This window comes from Dendropsophus ebraccatus, chromosome 8 (assembly GCF_027789765.1).
Source record: "Dendropsophus ebraccatus isolate aDenEbr1 chromosome 8, aDenEbr1.pat, whole genome shotgun sequence".
Taxonomy (NCBI): Eukaryota; Metazoa; Chordata; class Amphibia; order Anura; family Hylidae; genus Dendropsophus; species Dendropsophus ebraccatus.
The window spans coordinates 13,892,315-13,918,684 of record NC_091461.1 but is presented as its reverse complement, the minus strand read 5'-3'; the positions used below and the strand labels follow the sequence as shown (position 1 = coordinate 13,918,684).

Here is a 26,370-nt window from a genome sequence, read left to right as displayed (position 1 = left end):
ACGGCCCAATATTGATATGCCAACCTGTCAGGTCAGTGCTTACTTGCTCCTCGTTCCCTGCTCGCTTTTGGTGCACCGATAGCTAGTGGGGAGGAGCAGGATGGGATACCTGGATGATCTTTAGATTGTCCAGGTGAACCATAGGAGATAGCGGTGGTCTGCTGCTGTTGCCATTCCTATCGCAGACTGTCACTATCGCTATCAGGATTATAGTTCAGGCAAAAAGGCAATGATCAGCCGACATCGTGCATGTTGGCTAATCGTTGCCTTTCTGCATGAGCTATTACATAAAACAATTGTCGGCCAGAAAGGCTGGTAATCATCCAAGTACAGCCGATAATCGATTTGCATAACAGGACCTCAGTCTCCACAGACAGATGATATTCTCAGAGAGATATGCCTCCACCATAGCAGTCTAGCTGCGGCTTACTTCTCCCCATGGGGAAAACGTGAATGTCCGGCTGCCCTGGATGTTCATGTGTTCAGTTATTAGGCCCCCCATTTGTTCAGTTATTAGATCTATTTAGTACCAGTTCTAAGCTGAGAATAGAGTGGTGCCTCAGAGAAGAGAACAGCAAACTCAGAGAAGTATGTTGGATATATTTGATATTTCCATAGCTTATATAGCATTTATATTCTCATCCCTATTCCAGATGTTTATGAAGAGCAACATCAAGACAGAACAGTCATTTTCTTTCAGATCTAGGTTTATTGAATCATCATCCAAGTTAAGAAGTGAAATGATTTAGTTGGCTGCGACAGTGCTGGAGACCCAGGAGTTGTAGTTGCAGACCTTGGTGTAGACACCAGGATAGTTCCTGAGGGCACAGCCATATCCCCAGGAGACAATACCCTGGAGCTGTCCATTGCAGACCACGGGTCCACCAGAGTCACCCTGAGAAGAGGTAAAAAGGTAATAAAAAGTTGATATAATTTTCCATACATTTATTGATATATTAACCAAAGCGAATAAACTGAGCTGCTTTGTGTTAAAGGGGAACTCCAGGTAGAGGTTAAAAAAAATGAAACTTCTGCAGAAGCATAAAAGATTACTTACTTAATCTATTCCATTTTTTAACTACCAAAAATCTTTTTTTTTTTATTTATTTTTTTTATTTTTTTTTGGGGGGGGGGTTGTTCTGTTTTTTGTTTCTGCACTTCCTGGTTGAGCAGTTGTACACAGTACTACAGGTTCCAGAATGCAATGCTTTCCTCAGCTGTTCATCACAGCCCCCCACCCTGCCCATTCCCCGCCAAAAGCTGTTGCAGAACATCTAGGCTGTGTTCACACATTGCAGTTTCATTGTATTACTGAATTATTTGCAGTAATTTATTATGTCATTGTTGTCCTACCCACACAGCACACTGTATTCTCTACCTGTAACACCACACAGCACGCTTTATTCTCTACCTGTAGCACCACACAGCACACTGTATTCTCTACCTGTAACACCACACAGCACACTGTATTCTCTACCTGTAACACCACACAGCACACTGTATTCTCTACCTGTAACACCACACAGCGCTGTATTCTCTACCTGTAACACCACACAGCACTCTGTATTCTCTACCTGTAACACCACACAGCACACTGTATTCTCTACCTGTAACACCACACAGCACGCTGTATTCTCTACCTGTAACACCACACAGCACTCTGTATTCTCTACCTGTAACACCACACAGCACGATGTATTCTCTACCTGTAAAACCACACAGCACGCTGTATTCTCTACCTGTTACACCACACAGCACGCTGTATTCTATACCTGTAACACCACACAGCACGCTGTATTCTCTACCTGTAACACCACACATCACGCTGTATTCTCTACCTGTAATTTCACACAGCATGCTGTATACTCTACCTGTAACACCACACAGCACACTGTATTCTCTACCTGTAACACCACAGAGCACACTGTATTCTCTACCTGTAACACCACACAGCACGCTGTATTATCTATCAGTAACACCACACACCACACTGTATTCTCTACCTGTAACACCACACAGCACACTGCATTCTCTACCTGTAACACCACACAGCACACTGTATTCTCTACCTGTAACACCACACAGCACGCTGTATTCTCTACCTGTAACACCACACAGCACACTGTATTCTCTACCTGTAACACCACACAGCACGCTGTATTCTCTACCTGTAACACCACACAGAACGCTGTATTCTCTACCTGTAACACCACACAGCATGCTGTATTCTCTACCTGTAACACCACACAGCACGCTGCATTCTCTACCTGTAACACCACACAGCACACTGTATTCTCTACCTGTAGCACCACACAGCACGCTGTATTCTCTACCTGTAAAACCACACAGCACGCTGCATTCTCTACCTGTAACACCACACAGCACACTGTATTCTCTACCTGTAGCACCACACAGCACGCTGTATTCTCTACCTGTAACACCACACAGCACACTGTATTCTCTACCTGTAACACCACACAGCACACTGTATTCTCTACCTGTAACACCACACAGCACGCTGTATTCTCTACCTGTAACACCACACAGCACACTGTATTCTCTACGTGTAACACCGCACAGCACTCTGTATTCTCTACCTGTAACACCACACAGCACTCTGTATTCTCTACCTGTGACACCACACAGCACTGTATTCTCTACCTGTAACACCACACAGCACTGTATTCTCTACCTGTAACACCACACAGCACACTGTATTCTCTACCTGTAACACCACACAGCACTGTATTCTCTACCTGTAACACCACACAGCACTGTATTCTCTACCTGTAACACCACACAGCACAGTGTATTCTCTACCTGTAACACCACAAAGCACACTGTATTATCTACCTGTAACACCTCACAGCACTGTATTCTCTACCTGTAACACCACACAGCACACTGTATTCTCTACCTGTAACACCTCACAGCACGCTGTATTCTCTACCTGTAACACCTCACAGCACGCTGTATTCTCTACCTGTAACACCACACAGCACGCTGTATTCTCTACCTGTAACACCACACAGCACGCTGTATTCTCTACCTGTTACACCACACAGCACTGTATTCTCTACCTGTAGCACCACACAGCACACTGTATTCTCTACCCATAACACCACACAGCACGCTGTATTCTCTACCTGTAACACCACACAGCACGCTGTATTCTCTACCTGTAACACCACACAGCACACTATATTCTCTACCTGTAACACCACACAGCACGCTGTATTCTCTACCTGTAACACCACACAGCACTGTATTCTCTACCTGTAACACCACACAGCACACTGTATTCTCTACCTGTAACACCACACAGCACGCTGTATTCTCTACCTGTAACACCACACAGCACACTGTATTCTCTACCTGTAACACCATACAGCACTGTATTCTCTACCTGTAACACCACACAGCACACTATATTCTCTACCTGTAACAACACACAGCACGCTGTATTCTCTACCTGTAACACCACACAGCGCTGTATTCTCTACCTGTAACACCACACAGCACGCTGTATTCTCTACCTGTAACACCACACAGCACACTGTATTCTTTACCTGTAACACCACACAGCATGCTGTATTCTCTAACTTTAACACCACACAGCACATTGTATTCTTTGCCCATAACACCACACAGCACGCTGTATTCTCTACCTGTAACACCACACAGCACACTGTATTCTCTACCTGTAACACCACACAGCACACTGTATTCTCTACCTGTAACACCACACAGCACGCTGTATTCTCTACCTGTAACACCACACAGCACTCTGTATTCTCTACCTGTAACACCACACAGCACGATGTATTCTCTACCTGTAAAACCACACAGCACGCTGTATTCTCTACCTGTTACACCACACAGCACGCTGTATTCTATACCTGTAACACCACACAGCACGCTGTATTCTCTACCTGTAACACCACACATCACGCTGTATTCTCTACCTGTAATTTCACACAGCATGCTGTATACTCTACCTGTAACACCACACAGCACACTGTATTCTCTACCTGTAACACCACAGAGCACACTGTATTCTCTACCTGTAACACCACACAGCACGCTGTATTATCTATCAGTAACACCACACACCACACTGTATTCTCTACCTGTAACACCACACAGCACACTGCATTCTCTACCTGTAACACCACACAGCACACTGTATTCTCTACCTGTAACACCACACAGCACGCTGTATTCTCTACCTGTAACACCACACAGCACACTGTATTCTCTACCTGTAACACCACACAGCACTGTATTCTCTACCTGTAACACCACACAGCACACTGTATTCTCTACCTGTAACACCACACAGCACGCTGTATTCTCTACCTGTAAAACCACACAGCACGCTGCATTCTCTACCTGTAACACCACACAGCACACTGTATTCTCTACCTGTAGCACCACACAGCACGCTGTATTCTCTACCTGTAACACCACACAGCACACTGTATTCTCTACCTGTAACACCACACAGCACACTGTATTCTCTACCTGTAACACCACACAGCACGCTGTATTCTCTACCTGTAACACCACACAGCACACTGTATTCTCTACGTGTAACACCGCACAGCACTCTGTATTCTCTACCTGTAACACCACACAGCACACTGTATTCTCTACCTGTGACACCACACAGCACTGTATTCTCTACCTGTAACACCACACAGCACTGTATTTTCTACCTGTAACACCACACAGCACACTGTATTCTCTACCTGTAACACCACACAGCACTGTATTCTCTACCTGTAACACCACACAGCACTGTATTCTCTACCTGTAACACCACACAGCACAGTGTATTCTCTACCTGTAACACCACAAAGCATACTGTATTCTCTACCTGTAACACCTCACAGCACTGTATTCTCTACCTGTAACACCACACAGCACACTGTATTATCTACCTGTAACACCTCACAGCACTGTATTCTCTACCTGTAACACCACACAGCACACTGTATTCTCTACCTGTAACACCTCACAGCACGCTGTATTCTCTACCTGTAACACCTCACAGCACGCTGTATTCTCTACCTGTAACACCACACAGCACGCTGTATTCTCTACCTGTAACACCACACAGCACGCTGTATTCTCTACCTGTTACACCACACAGCACTGTATTCTCTACCTGTAGCACCACACAGCACACTGTATTCTCTACCCATAACACCACACAGCACGCTGTATTCTCTACCTGTAACACCACACAGCACGCTGTATTCTCTACCTGTAACACCACACAGCACACTATATTCTCTACCTGTAACACCACACAGCACGCTGTATTCTCTACCTGTAACACCACACAGCACTGTATTCTCTACCTGTAACACCACACAGCACACTGTATTCTCTACCTGTAACACCACACAGCTCGCTGTATTCTCTACCTGTAACACCACACAGCACACTGTATTCTCTACCTGTAACACCATACAGCACTGTATTCTCTACCTGTAACACCACACAGCACACTATATTCTCTACCTGTAACAACACACAGCACGCTGTATTCTCTACCTGTAACACCACACAGCGCTGTATTCTCTACCTGTAACACCACACAGCACGCTGTATTCTCTACCTGTAACACCACACAGCACACTGTATTCTTTACCTGTAACACCACACAGCATGCTGTATTCTCTAACTTTAACACCACACAGCACATTGTATTCTTTGCCCATAACACCACACAGCACGCTGTATTCTCTACCTGTAACACCACACAGCACACTGTATTCTCTACCTGTAACACCACACAGCACACTGTATTCTCTACCTGTAACACCACACAGCACGCTGTATTCTCTACCTGTAACACCACACAGCATACTGTATTCTCTACCTGTAACACCACACAGCAAGCTGTATTCTCTACCTGTAACAACATACAGCACACTATATTCTCTACCTGTAACACCACACAGCACGCTGTATTCTCTACCTTTAACACCACACAGCACATTGTATTCTTTACCCGTAACACCACACAGCGGTATTCTCTACCTGTAACACCACACAGCACGCTGTATTCTCTACCTGTAACACCACACAGCACGCTGTATTCTCTACCTGTAACACCACACAGCGCTGTATTCTCTACCTGTAACACCACACAGCACGCTGTATTCTCTACCTGTAACACCACACAGCACACTGTATTCTTTACCTGTAACACCACACAGCATGCTGTATTCTCTAACTTTAACACCACACAGCACATTGTATTCTTTGCCCATAACACCACACAGCACGCTGTATTCTCTACCTGTAACACCACACAGCACACTGTATTCTCTACCTGTAACACCACACAGCACACTGTATTCTCTACCTGTAACACCACACAGCACGCTGTATTCTCTACCTGTAACACCACACAGCACTCTGTATTCTCTACCTGTAACACCACACAGCACGATGTATTCTCTACCTGTAAAACCACACAGCACGCTGTATTCTCTACCTGTTACACCACACAGCACGCTGTATTCTATACCTGTAACACCACACAGCACGCTGTATTCTCTACCTGTAACACCACACATCACGCTGTATTCTCTACCTGTAATTTCACACAGCATGCTGTATACTCTACCTGTAACACCACACAGCACACTGTATTCTCTACCTGTAACACCACAGAGCACGCTGTATTCTCTACCTGTAACACCACACAGCACGCTGTATTATCTATCAGTAACACCACACACCACACTGTATTCTCTACCTGTAACACCACACAGCACACTGTATTCTCTACCTGTAACACCACACAGCACACTGTATTCTCTACCTGTAACACCACACAGCACGCTGTATTCTCTACCTGTAACACCACACAGCACACTGTATTCTCTACCTGTAACACCACACAGCACTGTATTCTCTACCTGTAACACCACACAGCACACTGTATTCTCTACCTGTAACACCACACAGCACGCTGTATTCTCTACCTGTAAAACCACACAGCACGCTGCATTCTCTACCTGTAACACCACACAGCACACTGTATTCTCTACCTGTAGCACCACACAGCACGCTGTATTCTCTACCTGTAACACCACACAGCACACTGTATTCTCTACCTGTAACACCACACAGCACACTGTATTCTCTACCTGTAACACCACACAGCACGCTGTATTCTCTACCTGTAACACCACACAGCACACTGTATTCTCTACGTGTAACACCGCACAGCACTCTGTATTCTCTACCTGTAACACCACACAGCACACTGTATTCTCTACCTGTGACACCACACAGCACTGTATTCTCTACCTGTAACACCACACAGCACTGTATTCTCTACCTGTAACACCACACAGCACACTGTATTCTCTACCTGTAACACCACACAGCACTGTATTCTCTACCTGTAACACCACACAGCACTGTATTCTCTACCTGTAACACCACACAGCACAGTGTATTCTCTACCTGTAACACCACAAAGCACACTGTATTATCTACCTGTAACACCTCACAGCACTGTATTCTCTACCTGTAACACCACACAGCACACTGTATTCTCTACCTGTAACACCTCACAGCACGCTGTATTCTCTACCTGTAACACCTCACAGCACGCTGTATTCTCTACCTGTAACACCACACAGCACGCTGTATTCTCTACCTGTAACACCACACAGCACGCTGTATTCTCTACCTGTTACACCACACAGCACACTGTATTCTCTACCTGTAGCACCACACAGCACACTGTATTCTCTACCCATAACACCACACAGCACGCTGTATTCTCTACCTGTAACACCACACAGCACGCTGTATTCTCTACCTGTAACACCACACAGCACACTATATTCTCTACCTGTAACACCACACAGCACGCTGTATTCTCTACCTGTAACACCACACAGCACTGTATTCTCTACCTGTAACACCACACAGCACACTGTATTCTCTACCTGTAACACCACACAGCACGCTGTATTCTCTACCTGTAACACCACACAGCACACTGTATTCTCTACCTGTAACACCATACAGCACTGTATTCTCTACCTGTAACACCACACAGCACACTATATTCTCTACCTGTAACAACACACAGCACGCTGTATTCTCTACCTGTAACACCACACAGCGCTGTATTCTCTACCTGTAACACCACACAGCACGCTGTATTCTCTACCTGTAACACCACACAGCACACTGTATTCTTTACCTGTAACACCACACAGCATGCTGTATTCTCTAACTTTAACACCACACAGCACATTGTATTCTTTGCCCATAACACCACACAGCACGCTGTATTCTCTACCTGTAACACCACACAGCACACTGTATTCTCTACCTGTAACACCACACAGCACACTGTATTCTCTACCTGTAACACCACACAGCACGCTGTATTCTCTACCTGTAACACCACACAGCATACTGTATTCTCTACCTGTAACACCACACAGCAAGCTGTATTCTCTACCTGTAACAACATACAGCACACTATATTCTCTACCTGTAACACCACACAGCACGCTGTATTCTCTACCTTTAACACCACACAGCACATTGTATTCTTTACCCGTAACACCACACAGCGGTATTCTCTACCTGTAACACCACACAGCACGCAGTATTCTCTACCTGTAACACCACACAGCACGCTGTATTCTCTACCTGTAACACCACACAGCGCTGTATTCTCTACCTGTAACACCACACAGCATGCTGTATTCTCTACCTGTAACACCACACAGCACACTGTAATATCTACCTGTAACACCACACAGCACACTGTATTCTCTACCTGTAACACCACACAGCACACTGTATTCTCTACCAGTAACACCACACAGCACGGTGTATTCTCTACCTGTAACACCACACAGCACGCTGTATTCTCTACCTGTAACACCACACAGCACACTGTATTCTCTACCTGTAACACCACACAGCACACTGTATTCTCTACCTGTAACATCACACAGCACGCTGTATTCTCTACCTGTAACACCACACAGCACGCTGTATTCTCTACCTGTTACACCACACAGCACTGTATTCTCTACCTGTAACACCACACAGCACACTGTATTCTCTACCCATAACACCACACAGCACGCTGTATTCTCTACCTTTAACACCACACAGCACGCTGTATTCTCTACCTGTAACACCACACAGCACACTGTATTCTCTACCTGTAACACCACACAGCACGCTGTATTCTCTACCTGTAACACCACACAGCACACTGTATTCTCTACCTGTAACACCACACAGCACGCTGTATTCTCTACCTGTAACACCACACAGCATACTGTATTCTCTACCTGTAACACCACACAGCAAGCTGTATTCTCTACCTGTAACAACACACAGCACACTATATTCTCTACCTGTAACACCACACAGCACGCTTTATTCTCTACCTGTAACACCACACAGCACTGTATTCTCTACCTGTAACACCACACAGCACACTGTATTCTCTACCTGTAACATCACACAGCACACTGTATTCTCTACCTGTAACACCATACAGCACTGTATTCTCTACCTGTAACACCACACAGCACACTATATTCTCTACCTGTAACAACACACAGCACGCTGTATTCTCTACCTGTAACACCACACAGCGCTGTATTCTCTACCTGTAACACCACACAGCATGCAGTATTCTCGACCTGTAACACCACACAGCACGCTGTATTCTCTACCTGTAACACCACACAGCACACTGTATTCTCTACCTGTAACACCACACAGCACACTGTATTCTCTACCTGTAACACCACACAGCAAGCTGTATTCTCTACCTGTAACACCACACAGCACGCTGTATTCTCTACCTGTAACACCACACAGCACACTATATTCTCTACCTGTAACAACACACAGCACGCTGTATTCTCTACCTGTAACACCACACAGCGCTGTATTCTCTACCTGTAACACCACACAGCATGCTGTATTCTCTACCTGTAACACCACACAGCACGCTGTATTCTCTACCTGTAACACCACACAGCACACTGTATTCTCTACCTGTAACACCACACAGCACACTGTATTCTCTACCTGTAACACCACACAGCACGCTGTATTCTCTACCTGTAACACCACACAGCACGCTGTATTCTCTACCTGTAACACCACACAGCACACTGTATTCTCTACCTGTAACACCACACAGCACGCTGTATTCTCTACCTGTAACACCACACAGCATACTGTATTCTCTACCTGTAACACCACACAGCAAGCTGTATTCTCTACCTGTAACAACACACAGCACACTATATTCTCTACCTGTAACACCACACAGCACGCTGTATTCTCTACCTGTAACACCACACAGCACTGTATTCTCTACCTGTAACACCACACAGCACACTGTATTCTCTACCTGTAACACCACACAGCACGCTGTATTCTCTACCTGTAACACCACACAGCACACTGTATTCTCTACCTGTAACACCATACAGCACTGTATTCTCTACCTGTAACACCACACAGCACACTATATTCTCTACCTGTAACAACACACAGCACGCTGTATTCTCTACCTGTAACACCACACAGCGCTGTATTCTCTACCTGTAACACCACACAGCATGCAGTATTCTCGACCTGTAACACCACACAGCACGCTGTATTCTCTACCTGTAACACCACACAGCACACTGTATTCTCTACCTGTAACACCACACAGCACACTGTATTCTCTACCTGTAACACCACACAGCAAGCTGTATTCTCTACCTGTAACAACACACAGCACACTGTATTCTCTACCTGCAACACCACACAGCACACTATATTCTCTACCTGTAACAGCACACAGCACGCTGTATTCTCTACCTGTAACACCACACAGCGCTGTATTCTCTACCTGTAACACCACACAGCATGCTGTATTCTCTACCTGTAACACCACACAGCACGCTGTATTCTCTACCTGTAACACCACACAGCACACTGTATTCTCTACCTGTAACACCACACAGCACACTGTATTCTCTACCTGTAACACCACACAGCACGCTGTATTCTCTACCTGTAACACCACACAGCACGCTGTATTCTCTACCTGTAACACCACACAGCACGCTGTATTCTTTACCTATAACACCACACAGCATGCTGTATTCTCTACCTGTAACACCACACAGCACGCTGTATTCTCTACCTGTAACACCACACAGCATGCTGTATTCTCTACCTGTTACACCACACAGCACTGTATTCTCTACCTGTAACACCACACAGCACACTGTATTCTCTACCCATAACACCACACAGCACGCTATATTCTCTACCTGTAACACCACACAGCACACTTTATTCTTTACCTGTAACACCACACAGCACACTGTATTCTCTACCTGTAACACCACACAGCACGCTGTATTCTCTACCTGTAACACCACACAGCATACTGTATTCTCTACCTGTAACACCACACAGCAAGCTGTATTCTCTACCTGTAACAACACACAGCACACTATATTCTCTACCTGTAACACCACACAGCACGCTGTATTCTCTACCTGTAACACCACACAGCACTGTATTCTCTACCTGTAACACCACACAGCACACTGTATTCTCTACCTGTAACACCACACAGCACGCTGTATTCTCTACCTGTAACACCACACAGCACACTGTATTCTCTACCTGTAACACCATACAGCACTGTATTCTCTACCTGTAACACCACACAGCACACTATATTCTCTACCTGTAACACCACACAGCACACTGTATTCTCTACCTGTAACACCACACAGCGCTGTATTCTCTACCTGTAACACCACACAGCATGCTGTATTCTCTACCTGTAACACCACACAGCGCTGTATTCTCTACCTGTAACACCACACAGCATGCTGTATTCTCTACCTGTAACACCACACAGCACACTGTATTCTCTACCTGTAACACCACACAGCACACTGTATTCTCTACCTGTAACACCACACAGCACACTGTATTCTCTACCTGTAACACCACACAGCACGCTGTATTCTCTACCTGTAACACCACACAGCACGCTGTATTCTCTACCTGTAACACCACACAGCACGCTGTATTCTTTACCTGTAACACCACGCAGCGCTGTATTCTCTACCTTTAACACCACACAGCACATTGTATTCTTTACCCATAACACCACACAGCACGCTGTATTCTCTACCTGTAACACCACACAGCACACTGTATTCTCTACCTGTAACACCACACAGCATACTGTATTCTCTACCTGTAAAACCACACAGCACGCTGTATTCTCTACCTGTAACACCACACAGCATACTGTATTCTCTACCTGTAACACCACACAGCATGCTGTATTCTCTACCTGTAACAACACACAGCACTGTATTCTCTACCTGTAACACCACACAGCACACTGTATTCTCTACCTGTGACACCACACAGCACTGTATTCTCTACCTGTAACACCACACAGCACGCTGTATTCTCTACCTGTGACACCACACAGCACTGTATTCTCTACCTGTAACACCACACAGCACACTGTATTCTCTACCTGTAACACCACACAGCACGCTGTATTCTCTACCTGTAACACCACACAGCACACTGTATTCTCTACCTGTAACACCATACAGCACTGTATTCTCTACCTGTAACACCACACAGCACGCTGTATTCTCTACCTTTAACACCACACAGCACATTGTATTCTTTACCCCTAACACCACACAGCAGTATTCTCTACCTGTAACACCACACAGCACGCTGTATTCTCTACCTGTAACACCACACAGCACGCTGTATTCTCTACCTGTAACACCACACAGCATGCTGTATTCTCTACCTGTATCACCACACAGCACACTGTATTCTCTACCTGTAACACCACACAGCACACTGTATTCTCTACCTGTAACACCACACAGCACACTGTATTCTCTACCTGTAACACCACACAGCACGGTGTATTCTCTACCTGTAACACCACAAAGCACACTGTATTATCTACCTTTAACACCTCACAGCACTGTATTCTCTTCCTGTAACACTACACAGCACTGTATTCTCTACCTGTAACACCACACAGCACGCTGTATTCTCTACCTGTAACACCACACAGCACACTGTATTCTCTACCTGTAACACCTCACAGCACGCTGTATTCTCTACCTGTAACACCACACAGCACGCTGTATTCTCTACCTGTAACACCACACAGCACGCTGTATTCTCTACCTGTTACACCACACAGCACTGTATTCTCTACCTGTAACACCACACAGCACACTGTATTCTCTTCCCGTAACACCACACAGCACGTTGTATTCTCTACCTGTAACACCACACAGCATGCTGTATTCTCTACCTGTAACACCACACAGCACGCTGTATTCTCTACCTGTAACACCACACAGCACACTGTATTCTCTACCTGTAACACCACACAGCACACTGTATTCTCTACCTGTAACACCACACAGCACGCTGTATTCTCTACCTGTAACACCACACAGCACGCTGTATTCTCTACCTGTAACACCACACAGCACGCTGTATTCTTTACCTATAACACCACACAGCATGCTGTATTCTCTACCTGTAACACCACACAGCACGCTGTATTCTCTACCTGTAACACCACACAGCATGCTGTATTCTCTACCTGTTACACCACACAGCACTGTATTCTCTACCTGTAACACCACACAGCACACTGTATTCTCTACCCATAACACCACACAGCACGCTATATTCTCTACCTGTAACACCACACAGCACACTTTATTCTTTACCTGTAACACCACACAGCACACTGTATTCTCTACCTGTAACACCACACAGCACGCTGTATTCTCTACCTGTAACACCACACAGCATACTGTATTCTCTACCTGTAACACCACACAGCAAGCTGTATTCTCTACCTGTAACAACACACAGCACACTATATTCTCTACCTGTAACACCACACAGCACGCTGTATTCTCTACCTGTAACACCACACAGCACTGTATTCTCTACCTGTAACACCACACAGCACACTGTATTCTCTACCTGTAACACCACACAGCACGCTGTATTCTCTACCTGTAACACCACACAGCACACTGTATTCTCTACCTGTAACACCATACAGCACTGTATTCTCTACCTGTAACACCACACAGCACACTATATTCTCTACCTGTAACACCACACAGCACACTGTATTCTCTACCTGTAACACCACACAGCGCTGTATTCTCTACCTGTAACACCACACAGCATGCTGTATTCTCTACCTGTAACACCACACAGCGCTGTATTCTCTACCTGTAACACCACACAGCATGCTGTATTCTCTACCTGTAACACCACACAGCACACTGTATTCTCTACCTGTAACACCACACAGCACACTGTATTCTCTACCTGTAACACCACACAGCACACTGTATTCTCTACCTGTAACACCACACAGCACGCTGTATTCTCTACCTGTAACACCACACAGCACGCTGTATTCTCTACCTGTAACACCACACAGCACGCTGTATTCTTTACCTGTAACACCACGCAGCGCTGTATTCTCTACCTTTAACACCACACAGCACATTGTATTCTTTACCCATAACACCACACAGCACGCTGTATTCTCTACCTGTAACACCACACAGCACACTGTATTCTCTACCTGTAACACCACACAGCATACTGTATTCTCTACCTGTAACACCACACAGCACGCTGTATTCTCTACCTGTAACACCACACAGCATACTGTATTCTCTACCTGTAACACCACACAGCATGCTGTATTCTCTACCTGTAACAACACACAGCACTGTATTCTCTACCTGTAACACCACACAGCACACTGTATTCTCTACCTGTGACACCACACAGCACTGTATTCTCTACCTGTAACACCACACAGCACGCTGTATTCTCTACCTGTGACACCACACAGCACTGTATTCTCTACCTGTAACACCACACAGCACACTGTATTCTCTACCTGTAACACCACACAGCACACTGTATTCTCTACCTGTAACACCACACAGCACACTGTATTCTCTACCTGTAACACCATACAGCACTGTATTCTCTACCTGTAACACCACACAGCACGCTGTATTCTCTACCTTTAACACCACACAGCACATTGTATTCTTTACCCCTAACACCACACAGCAGTATTCTCTACCTGTAACACCACACAGCACGCTGTATTCTCTACCTGTAACACCACACAGCACGCTGTATTCTCTACCTGTAACACCACACAGCATGCTGTATTCTCTACCTGTATCACCACACAGCACACTGTATTCTCTACCTGTAACACCACACAGCACACTGTATTCTCTACCTGTAACACCACACAGCACACTGTATTCTCTACCTGTAACACCACACAGCACGGTGTATTCTCTACCTGTAACACCACAAAGCACACTGTATTATCTACCTTTAACACCTCACAGCACTGTATTCTCTTCCTGTAACACTACACAGCACTGTATTCTCTACCTGTAACACCACACAGCACGCTGTATTCTCTACCTGTAACACCACACAGCACACTGTATTCTCTACCTGTAACACCTCACAGCACGCTGTATTCTCTACCTGTAACACCACACAGCACGCTGTATTCTCTACCTGTAACACCACACAGCACGCTGTATTCTCTACCTGTTACACCACACAGCACTGTATTCTCTACCTGTAACACCACACAGCACACTGTATTCTCTTCCCGTAACACCACACAGCACGTTGTATTCTCTACCTGTAACACCACACAGCACGCTGTATTCTCTACCTGTAACACCACACAGCACACTGTATTCTTTACCTGTAACACCACACAGCACGCTGTATTCTCTACCTGTAACACCACACAGCACACTGTATTCTCTACCTGTAACACCACACAGCACGCTGTATTCTCTACCTGTAACACCACACAGCACACTATATTCTCTACCTGAAACACCACACAGCACGCTGTATTCTCTACCTGTAACACCACACAGCACTGTATTCTCTACCTGTAACACCACACAGCACACTGTATTCTCTACCTGTAACACCACACAGCACGCTGTATTCTCTACCTGTAACACCACAAAGCACACTGTATTCTCTACCTGTAACACCATACAGCACTGTATTCTCTACCTGTAACACCACACAGCACACTATATTCTCTACCTGTAACAACACACAGCACGCTGTATTCTCTACCTGTAACACCACACAGCGCTGTATTCTCTACCTGTAACACCACACAGCATGCTGTATTCTCTACCTGTAACACCACACAGCACGCTGTATTCTCTACCTGTAACACCACACAGCACACTGTATTCTCTACCTGTAACACCACAAAGCACACTGTATTCTCTACCTGTAACACCACACAGCACGCTGTATTCTTTACCTGTAACACCACACAGCACACTGTATTCTCTACCTGTAACACCACACAGCACGCTGTATTCTCTACCTGTAACACCACACAGCATGCTGTATTCTCTACCTTTAACACCACACAGCACATTGTATTCTTTACCCATAACACCACACAGCACGCTGTATTCTCTACCTGTAACACCACACAGCACACTGTATTCTTTACCCATAACACCACACAGCACGCTGTATTCTCTACCTGTGACACCACACAGCACACTGTATTCTCTACCTGTAACACCACACAGCATGCTGTATTCTCTACCTGTAACACCATACAGCACTGTATTCTCTACCTGTAACACCACACAGCACACTATATTCTCTACCTGTAACACCACACAGCACACTGTATTCTCTACCTGTAACACCACACAGCATGCTGTATTCTCTACCTGTAACACCACACAGCGCTGTATTCTCTACCTGTAACACCACACAGCATGCTGTATTCTCTACCTGTAACACCACACAGCACACTGTATTCTCTACCTGTAACACCACACAGCACACTGTATTCTCTACCTGTAACACCACACAGCACACTGTATTCTCTACCTGTAACACCACACAGCACGCTGTATTCTCTACCTGTAACACCACACAGCACGCTGTATTCTCTACCTGTAACACCACACAGCACGCTGTATTCTTTACCTGTAACACCACGCAGCATACTGTATTCTCTACCTTTAACACCACACAGCACATTGTATTCTTTACCCATAACACCACACAGCACGCTGTATTCTCTACCTGTAACACCACACAGCACACTGTATTCTCTACCTGTAACACCACACAGCACACTGTATTCTCTACCTGTAACACCACACAGCACGCTGTATTCTCTACCTGTAACACCACACAGCATACTGTATTCTCTACCTGTAACACCACACAGCAAGCTGTATTCTCTACCTGTAACAACACACAGCACACTATATTCTCTACCTGTAACACCACACAGCACGCTGTATTCTCTACCTGTGACACCACACAGCACTGTATTCTCTACCTGTAACACCACACAGCACACTGTATTCTCTACCTGTAACACCACACAGCACACTGTATTCTCTACCTGTAACACCACACAGCACACTGTATTCTCTACCTGTAACACCATACAGCACTGTATTCTCTACCTGTAACACCACACAGCACGCTGTATTCTCTACCTTTAACACCACACAGCACATTGTATTCTTTACCCCTAACACCACACAGCACGCTGTATTCTCTACCTATAACACCACACAGCATGCTGTATTCTCTACCTATAACACCACACAGCATGCTGTATTCTCTACCTGTAACACCACACAGCACACTGTATTCTCTACCTGTAACACCACACAGCACACTGTATTCTCTACCTGTAACACCACACAGCACTGTATTCTCTACCTGTAACACCACACAGCACTGTATTCTCTACCTGTAACACCACACAGCACTGTATTCTCTACCTGTAACACCACACAGCACACTGTATTCTCTACCTGTAACACCACACAGCACACTGTATTCTCTACCTGTAACACCACACAGCACGCTGTATTCTCTACCTGTAACACCACACAGCACACTGTATTCTCTACCTGTAACACCACACAGCACACTGTATTCTCTACCTGTAACACCACACAGCACACTGTATTCTCTACCTGTAACACCACACAGCACGCTGTATTCTCTACCTGTAACACCACACCGCACGCTGTATTCTCTACCTGTAACACCACACAGCACACTGTATTCTTTCCCTGTAACACCTCACAGCACGCTGTATTCTCTACCTGTAACACCACACAGCACGCTGTATTCTCTACCTGTAACACCACACAGCACGCTGTATTCTCTACCTGTTACACCACACAGCACTGTATTCTCTACCTGTAACACCACACAGCACACTGTATTCTCTACCCATAACACCACACAGCACGCTGTATTCTCTACCTGTAACACCACACAGCACACTGTATTCTCTACCTGTAACACCACACAGCACACTGTATTCTCTACCTGTAACACCACACAGCACGCTGTATTCTCTACCTGTAACACCACACAGCATACTGTATTCTCTACCTGTAACACCACACAGCAAGCTGTATTCTCTACCTGTAACAACACACAGCACGCTGTATTCTCTACCTGTAACACCACAAAGCACGCTGTATTCTCTACCTGTAACACCACACAGCACATTGTATTCTTTACCCGTAACACCACACAGCGCTTTATTCTCTACCTGTAACACCACACAGCACACTGTATTCTCTACCTGTAACACCACACAGCACGCTGTATTCTCTACCTGTAACACCACACAGCATGCTGTATTCTCTACCTGTAACACCACACAGCACGCTGTATTCTCTACCTGTAACACCACACAGCACGCTGTATTCTTTACCTGTAACACCACACAGCACACTGTATTCTCTACCTGTAACACCACACAGCACGCTGTATTCTCTACCTGTAACACCACACAGCATGCTGTATTCTCTACCTTTAACACCACACAGCACATTGTATTCTTTACCCATAACACCACACAGCACGCTGTATTCTCTACCTGTGACACCACACAGCACACTGTATTCTCTACCTGTAACACCACACAGCACACTGTATTCTCTACCTGTAACACCACACAGCACGCTGTATTCTCTACCTGTAACACCACACAGCACACTGTATTCTCTACCTGTAACACCATACAGCACTGTATTCTCTACCTGTAACACCACACAGCACACTATATTCTCTACCTGTAACACCACACAGCACACTGTATTCTCTACCTGTAACACCACACAGCATGCTGTTTTCTCTACCTGTAACACCACACAGCGCTGTATTCTCTACCTGTAACACCACACAGCATGCTGTATTCTCTACCTGTAACACCACACAGCACACTGTATTCTCTACCTGTAACACCACACAGCACACTGTATTCTCTACCTGTAACACCACACAGCACACTGTATTCTCTACCTATAACACCACACAGCACGCTGTATTCTCTACCTGTAACACCACACAGTACGCTGTATTCTCTACCTGTAACACCACACAGCACGCTGTATTCTTTACCTGTAACACCACGCAGCATACTGTATTCTCTACCTTTAACACCACACAGCACATTGTATTCTTTACCCATAACACCACACAGCACGCTGTATTCTCTACCTGTAACACCACACAGCACACTGTATTCTCTACCTGTCACACCACATAGCACACTGTATTCTCTACCTGTAACACCACACAGCACGCTGTATTCTCTACCTGTAACACCACACAGCATACTGTATTCTCTACCTGTAACACCACACAGCAAGCTGTATTCTCTACCTGTACCAACACACAGCACACTATATTCTCTACCTGTAACACCACACAGCACGCTGTATTCTCTACCTGTGACACCACACAGCACTGTATTCTCTACCTGTGACACCACACAGCACTGTATTCTCTACCTGTAACACCACACAGCACACTGTATTCTCTACCTGTAACACCACACAGCACACTGTATTCTCTACCTGTAACACCACACAGCACACTGTATTCTCTACCTGTAACACCATACAGCACTGTATTCTCTACCTGTAACACCACACAGCACGCTGTATTCTCTACCTTTAACACCACACAGCACATTGTATTCTTTACCCCTAACACCACACAGCACGCTGTATTCTCTACCTATAACACCACACAGCATGCTGTATTCTCTACCTGTAACACCACACAGCACACTGTATTCTCTACCTGTAACACCACACAGCACACTGTATTCTCTACCTGTAACACCACACAGCACTGTATTCTCTACCTGTAACACCACACAGCACTGTATTCTCTACCTGTAACACCACACAGCACTGTATTCTCTACCTGTAACACCACACAGCACACTGTATTCTCTACCTGTAACACCACACAGCACACTGTATTCTCTACCTGTAACACCACACAGCACGCTGTATTCTCTACCTGTAACACCACACAGCACACTGTATTCTCTACCTGTAACACCACACAGCACACTGTATTCTCTACCTGTAACACCACACAGCACACTGTATTCTCTACCTGTAACACCATACAGCACTGTATTCTCTACCTGTAACACCACACAGCATACTGTATTCTTTCCCTGTAACACCACACAGCACGCTGTATTCTCTACCTGTAACACCACACAGCACGCTGTATTCTCTACCTGTAACACCACACAGCACACTGTATTCTTTCCCTGTAACACCTCACAGCACGCTGTATTCTCTACCTGTAACACCACACAGCACGCTGTATTCTCTACCTGTAACACCACACAGCACGCTGTATTCTCTACCTGTTACACCACACAGCACTGTATTCTCTACCTGTAACACCACACAGCACACTGTATTCTCTACCCATAACACCACACAGCACGCTGTATTCTCTACCTGTAACACCACACAGCACACTGTATTCTCTACCTGTAACACCACACAGCACACTGTATTCTCTACCTGTAACACCACACAGCACGCTGTATTCTCTACCTGTAACACCACACAGCACACTGTATTCTCTACCTGTAACACCACACAGCACACTGTATTCTCTACCTGTAACACCACACAGCACACTGTATTCTCTACCTATAACACCACACAGCACGCTGTATTCTCTACCTGTAACACCACACAGCACGCTGTATTCTCTACCTGTAACACCACACAGCACGCTGTATTCTCTACCTGTAACAACACACAGCACACTATATTCTCTACCTGTAACACCACACAGCACGCTGTATTCTCTACCTGTGACACCACACAGCACTGTATTCTCTACCTGTAACACCACACAGCACACTGTATTCTCTACCTGTAACACCACACAGCACACTGTATTCTCTACCTGTAACACCACACAGCACACTGTATTCTCTACCTGTAACACCATACAGCACTGTATTCTCTACCTGTAACACCACACAGCACGCTGTATTCTCTACCTTTAACACCACACAGCACATTGTATTCTTTACCCCTAACACCACACAGCACGCTGTATTCTCTACCTATAACACCACACAGCATGCTGTATTCTCTACCTATAACACCACACAGCATGCTGTATTCTCTACCTGTAACACCACACAGCACACTGTATTCTCTACCTGTAACACCACACAGCACACTGTATTCTCTACCTGTAACACCACACAGCACTGTATTCTCTACCTGTAACACCACACAGCACTGTATTCTCTACCTGTAACACCACACAGCACTGTATTCTCTACCTGTAACACCACACAGCACACTGTATTCTCTACCTGTAACACCACACAGCACACTGTATTCTCTACCTGTAACACCACACAGCACGCTGTATTCTCTACCTGTAACACCACACAGCACACTGTATTCTCTACCTGTAACACCACACAGCACACTGTATTCTCTACCTGTAACACCACACAGCACACTGTATTCTCTACCTGTAACACCACACAGCACGCTGTATTCTCTACCTGTAACACCACACAGCACGCTGTATTCTCTACCTGTAACACCACACAGCACACTGTATTCTTTCCCTGTAACACCTCACAGCACGCTGTATTCTCTACCTGTAACACCACACAGCACGCTGTATTCTCTACCTGTAACACCACACAGCACGCTGTATTCTCTACCTGTTACACCACACAGCACTGTATTCTCTACCTGTAACACCACACAGCACACTGTATTCTCTACCCATAACACCACACAGCACGCTGTATTCTCTACCTGTAACACCACACAGCACACTGTATTCTCTACCTGTAACACCACACAGCACACTGTATTCTCTACCTGTAACACCACACAGCACGCTGTATTCTCTACCTGTAACACCACACAGCATACTGTATTCTCTACCTGTAACACCACACAGCAAGCTGTATTCTCTACCTGTAACAACACACAGCACGCTGTATTCTCTACCTGTAACACCACAAAGCACGCTGTATTCTCTACCTGTAACACCACACAGCACATTGTATTCTTTACCCGTAACACCACACAGCGCTTTATTCTCTACCTGTAACACCACACAGCACACTGTATTCTCTACCTGTAACACCACACAGCACGCTGTATTCTCTACCTGTAACACCACACAGCATGCTGTATTCTCTACCTGTAACACCACACAGCACACTGTATTCTCTACCTGTAACACCACACAGCACACTGTATTCTCTACCTGTAACACCACACAGCACAATGTATTCTCTACCTGTAACACCACACAGCACGCTGTATTCTCTACCTGTAACACCACACAACACGCTGTATTCTCTACCTGTAACACCACACAGCACGCTGTATTCTTTACCTGTAACACCACACAGCATGCTGTATACTCTATACAAGCATCTGTATACTCTATACAAGCATCTGTTATCTTTAAAGTTGAGCCCCACAATAAGGCTCTGATCCTCTCTGCCATTTAGCATGATATATTTGTGTTACTGCAACATTTTTGTAATTACGCTGCAGTACTGCAATGACACTCCAACATGTGGGAACACAGCCCAAATTTTACTGCACACTTCTGCACAACTAGAGAAATCAGTGCAACATCTGCTTCTGGCTGGTCAGAGATGGTGAATCACTCAGGGGATTGGGGGATCCAGCCCCGCCTTCTGTGACATCATGCCCTGCCCCCTGTCTACATCATGGAAGATTTGTCTCCTAAGGGGGGAGAGCAGAGGGAGCAGGAGACAATGTGGATTTGCATAGGGGCCATTTTTCTTCACTTCCTGGATTTCTATCAGCTGCAAGTGTGGCAGAACCTTACAGATATGGTAATACATTGTATAGACACATATATTTAACTTTTAATGTACTTTTAATAGAAAACAAGTTTTTCTTATCTGGAGTTCCCCTTTAATCAAGGGACTGAGCTTGGGAGTTTTGACGAGATATTGGGCGCAAGCAGGAGACCTTAAGAAGCTTGGGCAAGGGATTGATGTTCAAGGGCAGCATAATGAACCTAGATATTATTCTGATATTAATTCTTTAAAGAACTGACAGAAAGATTTACCTGGCAGGAATCCTTGCCACCTTCCAAGTATCCAACACAGAGCATATTGTCAGTGATCTCTCCTGGGTAGGCGCTAGTACAATGTGCAGTGTTCAGGATAGGGGCACTCACACATTGGAGGAGATCGGGGTAGTTGGCTGCAAATGGTAAATATAAAAATGACTCGACTTAACCTCTCCCTTAAAGTTTTGGCTTTCACCGTGTACAGAAACTTCCCTAAATAAAGTTTCTAATGATCTCCTGAAGGCTAATCTCATGGCAACTGCACTCTATGGATTCTACTAGATCAGAGATTGACCGTATACTGTAGATAGAGATGAGTGAATCGGGTTTCATTTAGCCTTAAACAAAGCAGAACTATCGGCTTTTGAATCCTGCTGTCTGCCTTGGAAAAGGTGGAGACAACCGGAGGACCACCTGTTACATATGGATACAGACCATGCTGTATCAGTGATCTGCAAGAAGTCTAAAATCTTCCATAATCTTAGGCTTTCAATCCCATCTTCAAGACTTTGCTTTTTGAATTTTGTAAAGTACTGCAGAATATATTATTATTATTATTATTATTATTATTATTATTATTATTATTATTACCATAGGAATCCAAGACATAACAGAAAGCTCCATAAGATATTGCATAGCTTCTTTGCCAATCCCTGACTTACTTCCACTGCTGAGGGTGTTGCCCCATCCGGAGATCAGACAGCTGGTGCCGGCAGCAGCACAACCACTGGGCAGGCTAACAGGCTGGACGTAGGCATTGAGGGTGGCGGCAGAGGCCAGCTTGATCAACATGATGTCATTATCCAGGGTTCTAGAGTTGTAGCTTTTATGTCTGATGGTTTTGGCAGCATTGATGAACTGCTCGGTGCCCTCACTGGTAGCGATGTTGTGCTCTCCCAGTCTGACCTGAATTTTCCTGGGTGAAAGAAAAATTTGGACTTCTTAAAGTGTTTTTATGTATTCAATATGAATCTACAATATACAGAATTACGAAAAGAAGGAAAACCTAAAAAGCCTATCCAAACTTTTTGGCTGGTACAGTACATTCTAAAAATTCATTCATAAAAAATGTAGGGAAAATGACAAAAAAGTTCATGGTGTTAATTCTCCTTTGAGCATCTGTGGGGTATAAGGTGAGCTTATTGTATACAGCGGTCAGGGGTTTGTACACTGCCTGTGACACGCTGCATGCTAAGTCTACTGCCTCTCCTGAAAATATCAGCAGACAATGAATTCTTTGCTGGGCAGCTGGACTGTTTTCTACTAAAATGAACCTCATAGGAGGAGGAAATTGACACTATTAGGCTATTGACTAGATTAGGGAAGGGCAGAATTGTGTATTGTACTTACCCCTTGAAGCAGTGAGCAGCGGAGAGCACCCACAGGTTGTTGATCAGGGATCCTCCACAGAAGTGGTAGCCGGCATTCAGGGACACCTGGTAGGGGACGGAGTTCTTGTTGCAGGTGTACCCTCCTACAATTTTGTCATCATCCTCAAAGGCAGCTGCATATGAACAACGTTGATCAGAACCAGAGAAAAATGAAAATATAAAATCCCAAACATTCAGCCCCTTGTGTTTTCTTTATGTTGGAGACTTACTAGCTGCTCCGAGGAGCACACACATCAGTAGCAGCTTCATGGTGGAGAGATCTCAGGTATGGGTTGGATGGAAGGAACTATGGTATTTATAGGCATCACTGGTAAGTTCCCACCTGTGCATGGCAATGATCAACCAATGAGAAGCCAGGTCTGTTAATATGTATAGATGTATAGCTAGGAATAGTATGTTCCTTAAGTTCTGTCCTTGTCTGAGTATTTTAGTTATTGTAGCTGCTGGGTTGAATTGTAGGGTTTAAATTTATTATTTCCTCAATGATTCTATTCCACCTGGTATCTTAGTTCATACTTTTTCTTTTTTCACTTAAGCAAAAAATGGCAAATCTTTGGAAATGTGATTCTCTAAAATGTAAATGACACTAAAAAATCTACTGATTGTACTATATCTACCTATAATGTCACCCCAAGGTAATCAGTATATTTAGTCACTAAGTCGCCCTTTATATGGAGCTTTATCTTTAACCCAATAGCATTTTTCCAAATATATTACATATGTTACCATTTCTACTTAAAGAATATTCCAACACTAAATATTATCGTTTGTCCACATGATAGATCAGCAGAAAACTCTGTGGAGAAACATGGCCCGGTCAGGTGGATCCAGATCTATGTGGAGAAAACACGAGCGGTCAGGTGGATGCAGATCTCTATGGAGAAACATGGCCGGTCAGGTGGATCCAGATCTATGTGGAGAAAACACAGGCGGTCAGGTGGATGCAGATCTCTATGGAGAAACATGGCCGGTCAGATGGATCCAGATCTCTGTGGAGAAACATGGCCAGTTAGATGGATCCAGATCTCTGTGGAGAAACATGGCGGATCAGATGGATACAGGTTTCTGTGGAGAAACATGGCTGTTCAGATGGATCTAGATCTCTGTGGAGAAATATGGCCGGTCAGATGGATACAGATCTATGTGGAGAAACATGGCCAGTTAGATGGATCCAGATCTCTGTGGAGAAACATGGCTGGTAAGATGGATACAGGTTTCTGTGGAGAAACATGGCCGGTCAGATGGATCCAGATCTATGTGGAGAAACATGGCCAGTTAGATGGATCCAGATCTCTGTGGAGAAACATGGATGATCAGATGGATACAGGTTTCTGGGGAGAAACATGGC

At 45.1% G+C, this 26,370-nt stretch overlaps 1 protein-coding gene across 1 annotated transcript; it reads right to left on the bottom strand.

Moving 5' to 3' along the window:
• Positions 1-745: 745 nt before the first annotated feature.
• Positions 746-25,274, bottom strand: LOC138799086 (trypsin-like). The gene is made up of 5 exons (XM_069979852.1): positions 25,232-25,274; positions 24,982-25,135; positions 24,294-24,547; positions 23,629-23,765; positions 746-895 (listed from the first exon to the last, which is right to left on the bottom strand). The coding sequence occupies exons 1-5, from the start codon at positions 25,269-25,271 to the stop codon at positions 746-748; spliced, it is 735 nt and encodes a 244-aa protein (XP_069835953.1). The 5' UTR covers positions 25,272-25,274.
• Positions 25,275-26,370: the final 1,096 nt, after the last annotated feature.